Here is a 15,715-nt window from a genome sequence, read left to right on the forward strand (position 1 = left end):
CTTAGCCTATCCTGATCTATCTCTCTTACTTCTCCTTGCCTGCAGAAAAACAATAACGTGGTCCGGCCGCCGGACCCTCATCAAAATAATTAGGCTCTTGGTCGAAGAGAAATAAGACTTTGATAAATAAGTAATAATACACAATGATTGACCGATACTATCTCAGGGCCAGTTTTTAATTTTTTAAAAAAAAATCATTTTAATGAAGTGGTTGCCTGCAGAAAAACAATAACGTGGTCAGGCCGCCGGACCCTCATCAAAATAATTAGGCTCTTGGTCGAAGAGAAATAAGACTTTGATAAATAAGTAACAAATACACAATGATTGACCAATACTATCTCAGGGCCGGTTTTTAATTTTTAAAAAATCATTTTAATCAAGTGGTTAAAGAAGTTAAATAAAATCTTAAAATATAATTTATATTATTTTTAATATATTTTTTTAAATAAAAAATAAATAAATTTTAAAATTTAGATAGGTTCATATTTTTTATTTAATTTTTTAATTAAATAAATAAAAATAGTAAGATTTAAATTTTTAACTGATTAATTAATAATTAAAATTCTAATACTATATAAAAAAAATTATTTTAATTTAATAATTTAATCTATTAAATAAAATTTTATAATATAATTTATATTATTCTAAACCGTTATCATCCACCTATAAATTAAGGTTGCATGCTACTATGTTCGCCGGTCACTTCACACCTAACCAAAAATTAAAAAACAGTAGGCATCTAAGATGGCATTGCAAGCACATTTACCAGAAAACAGTAAGCAAAACTCCCGTCCATTGGCTGACTTCCCTCCCACTGAATGGGGTTTTAGCTTCGTTTCGTTTTCGTTCCCAGAAATGGTAATCAAATCCTTAACTGTCGTATCGTTTGTAATATCCTTATCTCATGTAATATGCTTTTGTTGAAATATAAACCAGTATAATGAAAGTTAGCTAGGTGTTGTACTGAGCTCAAAACATTAACAAACACAATTTCAGTTCTCTTTCTTATATTAAACAACATGACAATCTGTATGATGCTGATGACCGGAACTTTTACTTTGCCCGCAGGAATTCGAATCATACAATAGACAAGTAGAAGATTTGAAGAGTACTGTGATGGGCATGTTAATGGCTTCTAAGAAGGATCCTGTTGAAAACGTTGAGTTTATCAACCTGCTATGCCGCCTCGGTGTATCATATCACTTCGAAACAGAGATTGAAGATCAAGTAGATTATGTTCATGATGCTCTTCCCAATCTTCTTGAAAATAATGACCACGATCTCCATACTGTTGCTCTTTTATTTCGAGTTCTAAGGCAGTATGGATACAAAGTGTCTTCTGGTAACGACCTAACCATCTTGCATTGCTTCATTAATTCTATACATGGATTCATGTATGGGAGTAGTGTTATATATATTGATCACTGTGTATGTATCAGATGTGTTCAAGAAATTCAAGGACACCAACGGTGAGTTCAAGAAAACCATTACCAGTGATGTGAAAGGCAATCTTAGCTTGCACGAAGCTGCCTATTTGAGTGTCAATGGAGAGCAAATCTTAGATGAAGCCTTGGAGTTTTCAAGGACAAACCTAGAGTCCTTGGCAACGCAGTCAGGCCCTCGTCTTGGAAGGCACATTAAGTATGCTCTGATCCGACCGATCCACAAAACCGTTCAGAGACTCGAGGCCAGGGAATACATCTCTTTTTACGAAGAAGAAGATTTTCGAAACGAAACGTTGCTTAAATTTGCAAAACTAGATTTCAACAGGGTACAATTACTGCACCAGCAAGAGCTAAGCACACTGTCAAGGTAAATTTATTTTATAATGAGAAGGGGGTACGATTTTTCTTTTCTGTAAAAGTCAGAATCAAAGTAAAGAGCTGCCATTTTTATCTCCATCTTGCAACGATGAGCATGATCACTGGGCTAAATTTGACGTTATTATTTATATTTCAGCTGGTGGAAAGACTTAAATTTGGTTGAAGAGTTGCCTTATGCAAGGGACAGAATTGTTGAGATGTATTTTTGGGTCAATGCAATGCACTTTGAGCCTCAGTATGCTCTTGCTCGGATCTTGTCCACAAAGCTTGGAGCTTTGATCACCGTCATAGACGACACATATGATGCGTATTCTACGTATGAAGAACTTCAACATTTTACCAATGCTGTTATCAGGTTTGATTTATTTGTTTTTCTTATTATCTTATGTCGGGCTAATATTGTCAAAAAAATATTTTTATGTACGGTCAATGGTAAACCGAAAAAGAATTTAAAATATTACAGGAGACTATCTTTATTATTATTAAATAATGGATCCTAGCTGCAACTAATTAAATGGTATTCTTTTTCTTAATGCTTATTTTTTATATATAACAATCATCACTATTCATTTTAAATAGTTTTTATTAGCATAACAAAATTATTTTTAAAAGATTGTTTGATAATGTGATTATACTCGTTTTAAAAATATATTTGGCTTGAAAAGATATTAAAATAATTTTTTTATTTTTTGATATTTTAATATCATAAATAAAAAAATCTAAATAAAATATTTTAATATTTTTGTACATGAAATTGTTTTATAAAACACTCAAAAATTAAAGTTACCACACTTTCAAATAGCTGCCAGGTCCAATATTATTATTCATTTCTTGTAGGGACTTTTTTGTAAGAAAAAAAATATAGAAATCAAATTTAATATTTTAAAACATTTCATTCATGAACAGAAGTTTTTTTTTTCAAAAAGATATTACAGTTCTTAAATATGGTGATAAAAAAAAATCTTAAAATTACTGCTAAAACACTTGCCTCGTTAAAAAAAAAAAAATCACCAACTCGCATAAAATCCTAATAATTAAGTAAATATTGCAATGGAAACGATCAGAAAAAAAAATTATAAATAATATTATTGGCTACAAATAATTTTTTTACTGAAATTCAAAAGATATGAGTTGAGATTTCACTTTAATCAAAAGTATATTTTATCTTTGACTTATTAATTCTAACTTATGCTAACTCTCTTCTTTTAATATGTTGTTTTGAGTTATTTTAAATATTACCATATTTAATAGTTTTACCAATAAAAAGTTTTGTTAATATTTACACTAATATTCCGTTGGCAACATTTTTACTGATAGATTTACAAATAGAAACCGTTCATCAATAATGTCATTTTTGTCGGCATTTCTATCAATAAAAAAAAAAAAATTTCACAGATGCAACATACAAGCCAAAAAAAAGTTATCTACTTTAATATACTTAGAGAATAATTTCATGAAGGATTGGTAGTGGTATTTATTGTAATTTTATTTCAATCCTTTATAAAATACCGATAAAATTATTTTTTTGTGATAGTGGCATATGAAATAAATTGTTTCAAACTCTTTGGAATATACTGACGAATGGTGTTTATCGGTATATCCATCTATAATAATTAAAAAATAATTTTAAAAAAAATATTTTGAACTAAAAAAAAAATTAAAAAATTGTATAAAATTAAAATATGTAAAAATAAACTTTGAATAATATAAAATCTAAATATTCATTGCAAATTTATATGTTCAAATAAAAATTAAACTAAAACAATAGTGGTGCTGTAGGAGGAGAAGGTTGATCATTCTCGGTACTATACAGTTAAAAAAGGGACGCATACGTGTCATCCATTTGTGATCTTATCATGCCTATGATCATTTGGCAGAGTTGTTTATAATCTACCAAGAATTGCTATTTTTCGATGAGATGAGTCGTATGTTGTTGCAAGGCCACGAACTCTTGAAATTGGATGCTCGATACTGATTGCAAGCTCCTAATGGTTGAGACACTATGGGTCTTCCACAAGTTCTTAGTCATAGTATCGAAGAATCCGTACACCCGATTTCTAATTGGTCCATTAAACGACCTTGCTTCTATCCACAAATATGAATCAAAATCTAAGTGGGTTAAAAGATTGTTCTCGTATCTCTCCCTCAAACGACTGTTATATATCTCCTGAAAATAAAAACTAAAAATATCAAATTCAATTTAAGAAAATAATAACTTACAAAATAAAATAATTAAACAAACATACCATAAAATATTAAGAGCTGTTATAAAAAAATAAATTCATTATGTTATTTTGTTAAGTTTTTCATCTAAGTAGATAAAATTATATTTTGAACTTAAATGTCCCCCTACTCTTTCTTTTGTATGTAAGAGATTTTTCTACTATTTTTCATTTTAATATCATCCATGCACTTTTTCTTTTTTTTTCATCACATCCTTCCGTTAGTGTCACGGATACCATTAAAAAATGACATATGTTGTATCCCTGAAGCATGGAAATTTCATAGATAAATATGTTTTACTCCCTGAATTTTTTTAAAAAATTACTTTTTTATCTATATTTTTTTCTTACAAAGAAGTCCTTTGTAAAAGCTTCTTTTGTCATTTATTTTATTATAAATACAATTAGTTATTAAATTTTTACATGTCAAATAATAAACTTTATCAGAATTTTCAAAATAAATATATAAGAAACAAAATTTCACTAATATCAACCATAATCATAAAAATAATTACACCCATAATAAATTAAACCAGTCAAACAAAAATTATCAACCGGTTCAGGGACAAAACTATTAATTTGAGATAGAATGCATTTTTATAGTAACATATATTTATTAGGGACTAAATTGTATTTCCTGTAAACTACAATGACTAAACAAATTCATGTAGCGACTTTTTTGTAAGAAAAGGTAAAATTTAGGAACCAAATATAATATTTTAAAACATTTCATTCATGAACGAAAGTTTTTTTTTTTTTCAAAAAGATATTACAGTTCTTCTTAAACATGGTGACAAAATAAAATAAAATCACTGCTAAAACACTTGCCTCGTTAAAAAAAAAACAAATCACCAACTCTCAGCAAAATCTCAACAATTAAGTAAATATTGCAATGGAAATGATTAGAAAAAAAATCAAAATAATATTATTGGCTACAAATAATTTTTTAATTAAGTTCAAAAGATATGAAATTGAGTTGAGATTTCACTTTAATCAAAAGTATATTTTATTTTTAACTTAATAATTCTAACTCATGCTAACTCTCTTCTTTGAATATGTTGTTTTGAGTTATTTTATGCTAGTCACACTTAAAATTTAACTCTTGTTTATGAAAAACAAAATAGCTCATTTTTATATTGTTGTTTATAAAAAAATAACTCTTAAAATATAACTTGAAAACAAGATTTCCTCTCTATAAATCGTGTGATACGGGTTCTTTCTATTGTTGAATTACAAAGGATATTTCTTAAAACATTCCAGATGCAATATCGATGCCGTCGGTCAGCTACCCACGGATTCCATGAAAGTTCTTTATAGGGCTCTCTTAAGTTATTTTGATGACGTTGCAAATGAAGTTGGCAAGAATGGAAAATCCTTTAGTGCTGTCAATTACGTGAAGGAGGAGGTAAGATTTAGTTTCTTTTTTCCGGTGTCGTTTTGGAGTCCTTTCTCTCCTGCTGTACTTAAGTCCTCTTGGACCTCTCTCCTATTTTAAGAATTTATCTGTCGATCGTTCTATCCAAATATACTGTCCATTACTAAATTCTTTTGCGGATCTGTATGCTTGTATACTATCACATATATAAAAGGAATATCCACTAAAATTCTACTTTTTTTCTGATATTATGTTACTTTTCTTCTTGTTGTAAATACTATCGACCAGATGAAAGAGATGATAAGAGCCTACATAGTCGAGGCTCAATGGTGTAACGATCGTTTTGTGCCGCCATTGAATGAGTATGTGCGCAATGGAAATATCTCGATTGGTTTTATGGCAACGACAACAGTATTCTTCGTAGTTGAAACTGCAAGAATCAAAGAATTGGAATGGTTAACAAGTAAAGCAAAAATCTCCGAGGCAGGATGTTTGTTTCTCCGCCTTATGAATGACATAGTGACCCATGAGGTATAATTACTTTTCCCAAATTCAGCATTAAACCATCCTCTGAGCATTATAATTTATTGTTTTTATGGAGAGAAAAATGATTATTGTAACATCCTTGCTCGATCATATGTGAAGTTTGAACAAAAGAGGGAGCATTGTGCTTCTGCAATTGAATGCTACATGAAAGAATATGGAGTCTCCATGAACGAGGCAGTTAAAGAGCTTCAGAAAACATGTGCAGATGCATGGAAGGACATTAACGAAGACTGCTTGAAGCCCGCTGCCATCTCCATGAATCTCCTTAACGTGTGTGTCAACAATGCACGTGCAACAGACGTCGTTTATGAGAGCAATGATGCCTACACAAATGCATCATGCTTGAAGGGTCGCATCAGTTTATTGTTCGTGGAGCAAATACCCCTTTAAAGCTAAAATGTTGAGCTCCCACATGTCATGCCAATGAAACCATCGGTGTGAGTGCTGCAAAATGTTTCCTGTAATTAATATATTGAGAGATAGGACGTACCATTAATTAATAATCTCCCATGCATTGTGTGTTTATGCATTTGTGTGTGTGTATGCTTTCGGTAAGAACTAAGTAGTTGGTCAATGTTTTCTGTGATAAAATGAGAGACATCAATGCTCTACTCCTCTCTCTCGTATGCTATTTGTAGTATCCTACTTTAATAAAGAGTGCAATGCTTTTAGTAAGTGAGGCTACGTTAATATCCAATCTAGGTTAAGTAAAAGTACGTTCTTAGTATTTAACATCTAAATCTAATTTTTTTCTGCCATATAAAGGTAATGATCTTTTGGGTATTGCTAGGGGTATTATTTTTATTTATTTTTTACTAAGTTTTGCATACTAAATAATGTGATATCTATTATAAATAAAAGATTTTAATCATGTATATCTTAATCACATTTAATAAAATGTCAATTACATGATACTATGTCATATTCTTTCACCAAGAAAACTTGATATAAAAAACTTTACAGGCTGAATTGAACCCTTCAAAATCATAGAAATAAATGCTTAGAATAAATGATTTCACAAATTTCTCTACAAGATAGCTAGCATACCACAACTGTTTCTTTTCCATTCCAAAAATTGTGCATTTTAAGAAAAGATGCTTGTGTAAGATTAATGTCAATGTGTTAACATATAAACATAGCGGAAAATTAAAAGAATATATATTTTTTTTATCATGATTGACTAAGTATTGAATTGAAATAATTATCTAGAAATCTATGTGCAAATAAACAAACATTCTTCTAATCTATATAAAACTTTAGGGTTACTCAGTGTGGATGGAAACACAAACTTTTCATCAAATTTTTTTAACTAAACTAGGAAACCTTTATATATAAACTACTTTTGCTCATTCATCTATCATGGATGTTGTTGATCTACTACTAGATTCCAATGGGATATAAGCCTTAATTCTCATTTAATTTAAAATTTATATGATATATCGGCCACTTAACGATATTTTTCTAACATTCTCCTATTTAACTCATATGACATCACCTGAAAAGTTATAATATTTTTATAGAACTCAAAATATCTAGTAAGTAGAAATATTCACACTTGAATTAAAAATACAGCATATGAATCATAGTGGTCACACTTTATAGCCTATTTCCTTCCATATATTACAATATATTGTCCCAAAAAATAAGCACTTAACGAGCAAATAAACTTTATAAATGAATTTTCAGTAAGTCATTCGAGTCCAGCTTTATATATCCTAATAGATATAGAAAATAATATTTTATGAGCACAAAACATCACTTTAGTCTCTAAGAATAACATATAAATTGTCCAAAAATAACATATAAATTGTCTAGATAATCATCTAAAAGAAGACAAAGTCAAACATTAAACGAGTTAGATAGATCCATACTATCCACATGATCTCTATATTGTTTTGCCCACCACCCCTCCCTCCCCTGTTCATAAAACTAATTTAATGCTCCTATGATATCCTAAGTAAAATTATTGATAAATTGCACATAGAATTAAGATGTAGATCAAAGTACTTGTGAGATTGGGATCACAATATTATTAATTATTGTTGCAGCAAATTTATATGATATGATCGATGTGGTTCTTATGAAAGAAGTTTATATACTGATTTTTCAATCCTAAAAAATCTTTAATTTCTTTTTACCTTAGGGGTATTTAGGACAGTAGTAGAGGTTGCTTTCAAAATATTTTTTACTTTAAAATATATTAAAATAATATTTAAAAAATAATTTTAATATTAGCACATCAAAACAATATAAAAATACAAAAATTAAAATTAACTTGAAAGAAAGAAAAAATTAAAATTTCATGAAACGACACTGCCAGACAGACACTTAATAGTTTAAATGTTGGATAAAGTAAATAATCAATAGTACCACTCATATCTGAAGAAACTAATTCAAGATGTAAATGGCCATTTGAATATATTTTTTATTTGTTTTCTATAGGATTATCCTGATCTAATGACTTAGGTCACTAATTTGATAGGTTAATATAAGTTAACTTTATTTATAATTTAATCCTTATTTAATTAAATATTTTTTAATTGGGCTTTATAATTTTATTTTTTTCATTGCTTTTCATGAAATTATTATGATCTCATAACCTAGATTGTGTATTTGGTAGATTTACTTAGGTTAACTTAGTTTATTTTTTATCATTTTTAAATTGAATAGTTTTTTTTTTAATTCACCCTTTAACAAATCAATCTTTTTTATTTAGGTTTTTTTTGTTATTTTCATCTTTCAATATACTTAGAGAATAATATAAATCATATCTTAAGATTTCATCTAACAGTTTAAGCTATTGGATTGAGATGGTTCTTTGACGTGGTATCATAGCCTTAATGATCAAGAAGTCACAAGTTTGAATCTCACCATCCCTATTTATTTGATAAAAATTAAACACAAGGTAATGTGAGCCTGTGCAAGTTTCAAGCTCAAAGGGCTTTCACTTAAAGAGGTATGTTAAAGAATAATATAAATCATATCTCGAAACCTTACCTAATAACTTAAGCTATTAGGTTGAGATGACTCTTTGACAAATATTAGATTATTTGGAAATTGAACTTTGTATTTTTGTTTTCAATTTGTTTTATATAGAGTTATCTTGGTCTCATGCATTTTGAAAATTGAGCTTTATATTTTTTTTCTATCCCGACCTTATAACGCAGGTCGCTAGTTTAACATATTAGTCTAAGTTGATTTAGTTTTTTTATTTTTTAATTGATTTTCTCTTTGGTTTCATCTTTCAATATTAGATTAATTAGAAATTAGGCTTCATATTTTTTTTATTTGCTTTATATGAAATTATTTTAATCTCATGACCCGATTTGAATATTTGATAGGTTAGCTCGGGTTAATCCAATATGTTGTCATCTCAATATTTCAAAAACAAATATCATTTAATATGTTGTTGTATTAATATTTAAAAAAATATATCTTCTAATATGTATCATATTTTGAGTTTATGATTAAATTTATTTTATTAGAAAACATGTTAGCAATGATTAGATATTTTTTATTTTTACATTAAAAATGATTAAACTAAGAGGTGTGGCGCGCGCGCACTAAGAGGTGTGGCATTTTTATTATGGATGATTTTAATAGTTAAGTGGTATGTGTGTGTCTATGGTTTTGTTATAAAAGTCATTTCACACTACTTTTTTATGAGCTCATGCAAAAGTAAATCATGGCACCATCACTTAATATTGTCTCATCATGTCTAAAAAATCCAAACATGATCAGGTAAGGATATCCTCGGTTTCAACAATAAAAAGCAGGATCTCCCAAACATCATTAGTCTCTTAGTGGCTCTAGGACATTCAAAAAGGAACATAGAGGGATTTATTCATGATTGACTAAAGTTCTTTAAGCTCATGTTCATATCTTCAACAACTAAGTGCACTTGGTTGTCATTAAAGGAAAAAAGTTTGTAAAATACCCCTCTCCCATAAAGAGTGATGCGAGCACACGACCCCAATAAAACTTGTCTTTTTTATCATGACAATGGGTATGATACACAGAACTATTATGCTCTAAAAAAAGATAAAAAGCTTGATCGCTAGGGGTTTAAATTCAACAATTCATAAAAAAAAAATACAATCTAAACAAAAAAAGAAAGAGATTAGTGCATCCTACAATGCATTGTGAAAATTTAGATAGTTTCCATGAATTGTATCTCCATTTTTATTATAAAATATTTTGAACTTTTCAATGAAAAAAGCAATATTATTTCTCCAAATTGTGTTTGTACTTTTTTCCTTAAACATTTCAATAAACTTAGTGTTGTTTATCTTTAAAAAAATCTTCATATCTTCAAGTCTCTAATAAAATTTCCATGTCTCTTTCTAGTAATTCTTTAAACAATTTCTCCATTGGTTCTCCCTTATCATTAATTATATGGCTCAATAAAATATCTAAACCCAACATTATGAAAACACAAAGAAAACCTATAAGCACTTCATTGTTTTTCAATGACACAACTGTCAGGGCATAAAATGATTGTCAGGGCATAAAATGATATCCACCTGCACATGAAAATGGTCTTCTTCATCTTGGTACACTATCTATTCTACACTATCTATTCAAAACTACTTGTTAGTTGTCTCAACAAGAAAGTATTTGGAAAAAATCTTTACATTTCTCTCCTAACAATTATAAAAAGAAAAAAAAAAGAAAAAACAAGGAACTGTAAGGTGTCCCAAGCTGTTATCCTAACTTGATTTTTTACAATACATGCTCTTAAGCATTAATCTTTTAAATTACATGAAATTTTAACTATTAAAAGGGGTAGTTGATGGGATGTAAACTCTGAGTTGAAATTTTAAATAAATATGAAAGTATAATATATTTTAAGCTAGTTCAAATGAATATTAAATAAATTAATTAATAATTTAAATTGAAAATAAAGTATTCATGAAGGTTAGTCAATGAATACAAATAAATTTGTTCAAATATAGTATTAAATTTGGTTGGAACCTTGGAGAATTACTTGGAATTACTTATGAGATTTAAAACAAGGGAAAAATATAATTTTGAAAAAGACATTTCAATCCCTCCTTTATTTTAAACTCAATAGCCATGAGACATAAAGAAGAGCTTCCTTCATGTTTCTTCCTTGTTTTTTCTTCAAAATCTAGGTAAATCAAGTTAAGAGCATTATGAGTGAGATAAATAGAGTTTTAATACAAATATAAAAATCTAAGAGAGATTAAAGTGTGAGAAAATAAGAGCTAGAAAAATAAACCAAAGAAATTAGCAGAGGAGGGAGTGGTGGAGAGTACCTTAGTATGCTTATTTTAAGCACAAATGGGTAAAGTGTTCTTTATTAATTAGCTTGTTGATTTCATGAGATTAGGCAGAGATTAAACAAAATACTTAAATTTACTATTAGAGTTCTTGAATAAATTTAGAGGAATGATAAAATTGATGAAAATTGATCTATTTAGGATGAAATGGGGTAGAAAGGGAACAAACATTTTAAGAAATTAAAAAAAAATAAAAACTTGATATTATGAAGGACTTTAGGGCCAACCAATAAGGAGTAAAAAGGAAAGTAATTTGTTTGGTATAAATGTTAATTGACTGCGCGTACTGATATGTAAAATTATTATGTTGATGTTTGGAGATGAATGCTTTATTTAAGCTTAGTTGAACTTTTAGTATATTTTGAATCATGACTTCTTGAGAAAGTTAAGATGAAATGTATAATTGTTTATGATATTATTGAATTAGTATAGCTAAGTGTGGAGTTAATTTGGGATAAATTGGATAATTGATAATGAACTTTATAAGTTATAATTTAATATGCATTGTTGATATAAATTATATGTGAACTATTCCTAACATCATAAAATTTTAAAAAGAAAACACTTAAGATTTAGCCAATAAGGAATTTTAAAAGAGAGAATTGATTTTGTGTAAAAGCTTGTGTAAAGAATGATTGTATATAGTTTTGTTAATGGGAGAAAATATTTGATGGAGTTATTAAACATGATTTTTAAGTTTGTGATTGAGTATGCAAGGGTTGGATTTTTTTTCTATATGTATATTACACCCTATAATTTTATTTTATTTTTGTTGGTTGGAAATATAGGATTGAAAGAGAACCGGAATAGAAAGGGGTAGCTAGGTTTTTGTAAGCTCCAAAGGTGCTCTAGACCTTGAATTTATCTTTTTAAATTTTATGTCTTATGCTCTATTTTTATTTTATTTCTTAAAGATATAGATGTAAGAAAAAAAACAAATAAAAAAATATTTAAAAAAAATGGTATCTTTGACCATCTTTTATGAGTGAAGCTAGAGGCATTAGTATAGTATATCTAACTTGCTTGTGTGTTTACTTTAACTAACTTTCATGATTGCATCTAGCGACATCAATATATCTGACTTACTGGTGTGTTTACTTTGACTAACTTTTATAAAGGGAGCTAGAGACATTATTATGTCTGGCTTGTCGATGTGTTCACCCTTACTAGTTGTCTTAATTGGATTTAGAGATGTTAATATATTTGATTTATCGATGTGTTTACTTTGACTAAATTACCTTGAATGGAGCTAAACTCATAAGTATATCTGACGTGCTAGTATTTATCTTGAATAACTACCGTAAGTAGGGTTAAATATGTTAATATATCTAACTTGTCGATGTATTTACCTTGATTAGTTATCAATATATATGACTCGCTAATGTTATAAGAATATTATATGGATCAAACTAGATATTAATTTATATGAAAATAAATGTATTTATGGAAATGATGATGCATGATAAATTTATGTTCTATATTATATATTTATTTATTGTAATTTAATGTTGTATAAACTTAATTACATGTTCTTTACATGCCGGAGCAATAGTTATTGTTAATATTTATGGTTTAGATAACGAAGGTGTGAATATATTAATATTAAACCTCTTTGTATAGTGAAATACTTATTATCTATATTTTGTTGTGTAATCAAAGTTTATAACTAAACATGTAAAAGTTTATAACTAAACATGTAAATTAATTATTAGTCTTATTTGTTTTGTATTATAATATATTTTAAAAAATAATTGATGTTCATGTGAAAAATATTAAATCAATATTCTTTATATTTTTAAATAATTTTAATATAACAATGTCAAAAAAAATTTAAAAAAAAAATACTTTAATATATTTTTAATTAAAAATCACACAACTTAATTTGCGCATACATGTTTTCCACGTGTAATTGTATTTGTAATCACCAAATTTAAAGAATACTCACTTTTCAGTATTAGGCCATGTTTGTTATGAGGAAAATCAATTCCGGGAATTCATTTTCCTCAGTTTCCCATGTTTGGTATCAATATAGAAAACTAGTCAACGGAAACTTAATTCCGGTCAAAACTTAAAACTTAACTTTATCAAAGGAAAGTGTTTTCCTTTTGATAAAGAAAGGAAAACACTTTCCTTTTTTTCATTACACATATTACTCTCAAATTCTCAAATCATGGTCTCTCATTTCTTCGTAACCAATTAGTAAGAAGCAAGCAGGAACAAGTGAACAAGTGCATTATTTTTCTGGAACAATTGAAACTTTTATTTCAGGTATTTGTTTTCCTTTATTTCCTTTATATGTTTTTATTTTTTTTCCTTTATGTTTTTATCTTCTTCGTTAGATCTGCAAGAATTAAGACATGAATCCTTCATTTTCTTGATAAATCTGTTACCTGTGATATTTTTTCCATAACATAACACAGTTTCTTCTTCATCTTCCCTCATCACATTCGATGTGTTCAAAACAACCTAGATTCATTAAGCAAAACATAAAAATCACATATTTTCCAGTATTCCTCACTCATACCCTGCAGAACCGGCAAATCAAAGCAAAATCAATCAAAGTAAAATGCCCAAATTTTCCCAGCAAAAAGCAGTCACCATATCAAGGAATTAATCAACCCTTGCTCTCTTTTTTTTTCAAGTCTTAGTAGAAGTTGTCGGGGGAGAGAGGGAGAACTAGGAAGGAGGAGCGGGTCTTTGAGGTATAGCCCTCTTGCCCATTGAAGCTTCGATCTTTGTCCTGCTTTTTTTTTTACACGGAGAGAGGAAGTTAAGGAATTAGATAAAGAACATGGGAAAGGCAAGAGAAACCGAGAGGAAACAGGGGAAGGGGAAGGCAAATGAGAGAAACCGAACAATCGAGAGAAAACAGGGGAATGGGAAGAGGAAGAGGAGAAACCGAGATAAACCGAACAGGGAAAAGGAAAGGGGATGACAGAAACCAAACAGGGGGAAGGGAAGGGGATGAACAGAAACCGAACAGGGGAAGGGGAAGGGGATGACAGAAAATTTAGGAACAGGGGAAGGGGAAAGGGATGACGGAAACCGACAGGGGAAGGGGAAGGAGAAGGGGATGAGAGAAACCAAAACTTAACAGGGGAAGGGGGAGGGGATGACAGAAACCGAAACTTAATAGGGAAGGGGAAGGAGAAGGGGATAAGAGAAACTGAAATTGAACAGGGGAAGGGGGAGGGGATGACAGAAATCGAACAAGGGAAGGGGAATTAGAGGAAGGGGCATGAGAGTTTAATGCAGGGAACCACCGAGACCGAGAGGAAGTTTAATAAGGGAAATTAACAAAATCAAATATAAAAACTTTGATGCATGATTTTTTTGCCACAATTATTACTTTATTTTGCTATATTTATAAATGTGCTTGTTTTATTTTGCTTTGATTAATTCATGATTAGTGTTTAATTATATTTGTTATGTATTGATAAATTTATCAAATTCATGATTAGTGTTTAATTATATTTGTTATGTATTGATAAATTTGTGGGACGATGCTAGTAATTATATAGATTTCATTGTGCAATGTTTATTAATCGTTGTGAACTTATGAATTGTATAATTTTCAAAACGGTTTTATCATCGAGAAATTGAATTTTATGGTCTTAAATAATATATTTGAAGACCTTGTTTGTTTAGGGAATCAGATATCATTGCCATAACTATTATATATTGTCATCTTCTTTTAACATAATTTATTGTATTGATTGTGTAAGTATTTTATATGTTTTTTTTATATTTATTTCCCTAAATTATTAGGTTTTGTTATCAGAAAACTTCATTTTCATCTCATGGATAGTAAGATAATTCATGCAGCATGTATGGGAGCAATTGTAACTGTGATAGCAATAGGGGTAGTTATTATTGAACAAGAAAGAAATAGAATTTATATACCAAGAGAACCATGTATAAATGCAATTGCTCAACGAGAATTCTATATTGACAGCATTTTGAATCGAGGTGATAGACATTATGTTGAACAAATTCGTATGAAACCTGTTGTCTTATATAGATTGTGTGATGTTCTCACAAGTCGTGACCTATTACGCTCAACTCAAAATGTGTCCATTAGGGAGCAAGTAATTGTATTCTTACAAATTGTAGGCCAAAACCAAAGATTTCGTTTCATTAGTGGTGTATACTATAGGTCTGTTGAAACTATCCATCGTTACTTTAGAATTGTTTTAAAAGCAATTCTTAAGTTATACAAACACCTTATTAAAGATCTAGAGGATACAGTTCCAGCAGAGATAATGAATAATCGAAGATTCTATCCTTATTTTAAGGTATGAAAACAATACCAATATTTTTATACATTAATTAATTACATCTAGAAGAAAAGGTTATAAAGTATTTTTTTTTTCATGTTTATATAGGATTGTGTTGGAGCAATTGATGGTACCCATGTTCCTACAAATGTTCCTGTTGAGATTCAAG

The 15,715-nt window shown here is 28.9% G+C and overlaps 1 protein-coding gene across 1 annotated transcript; it reads left to right on the forward strand.

Annotated features, from left to right (window-relative positions):
• Positions 1 to 689: 689 nt before the first annotated feature.
• On the forward strand, positions 690 to 9,528 carry LOC105109311 (probable terpene synthase 6). Its single transcript, XM_011003968.1, has 8 exons — positions 690 to 858; positions 1,069 to 1,342; positions 1,440 to 1,812; positions 1,960 to 2,178; positions 5,306 to 5,450; positions 5,709 to 5,951; positions 6,066 to 6,500; positions 9,514 to 9,528. Exons 1-7 carry the CDS (start codon positions 745 to 747, stop codon positions 6,354 to 6,356), a joined length of 1,659 nt encoding a protein of 552 aa, XP_011002270.1. The 5' UTR covers positions 690 to 744; the 3' UTR covers positions 6,357 to 6,500; positions 9,514 to 9,528.
• Positions 9,529 to 15,715: the final 6,187 nt, after the last annotated feature.

The sequence above is a fragment of the Populus euphratica genome, unplaced genomic scaffold (genome assembly GCF_000495115.2).
Source record: "Populus euphratica unplaced genomic scaffold, PopEup_1.0 scaffold303.1, whole genome shotgun sequence".
Taxonomy (NCBI): Eukaryota; Viridiplantae; Streptophyta; class Magnoliopsida; order Malpighiales; family Salicaceae; genus Populus; species Populus euphratica.

Excerpts from the sequence above, each read along its gene's own strand:
- LOC105109311 (XM_011003968.1), top strand. The coding sequence starts at position 745 with ATGGCATTGCAAGCACATTTACCAGAAAACAGTAAGCAAAACTCCCGT. Across the intron at positions 5,451-5,708 it reads TCAATTACGTGAAGGAGGAG|ATGAAAGAGATGATAAGAGC; the intron begins GTAAGATTTAGT and ends ACTATCGACCAG. Across the intron at positions 5,952-6,065 it reads ATGACATAGTGACCCATGAG|TTTGAACAAAAGAGGGAGCA; the intron begins GTATAATTACTT and ends TCATATGTGAAG.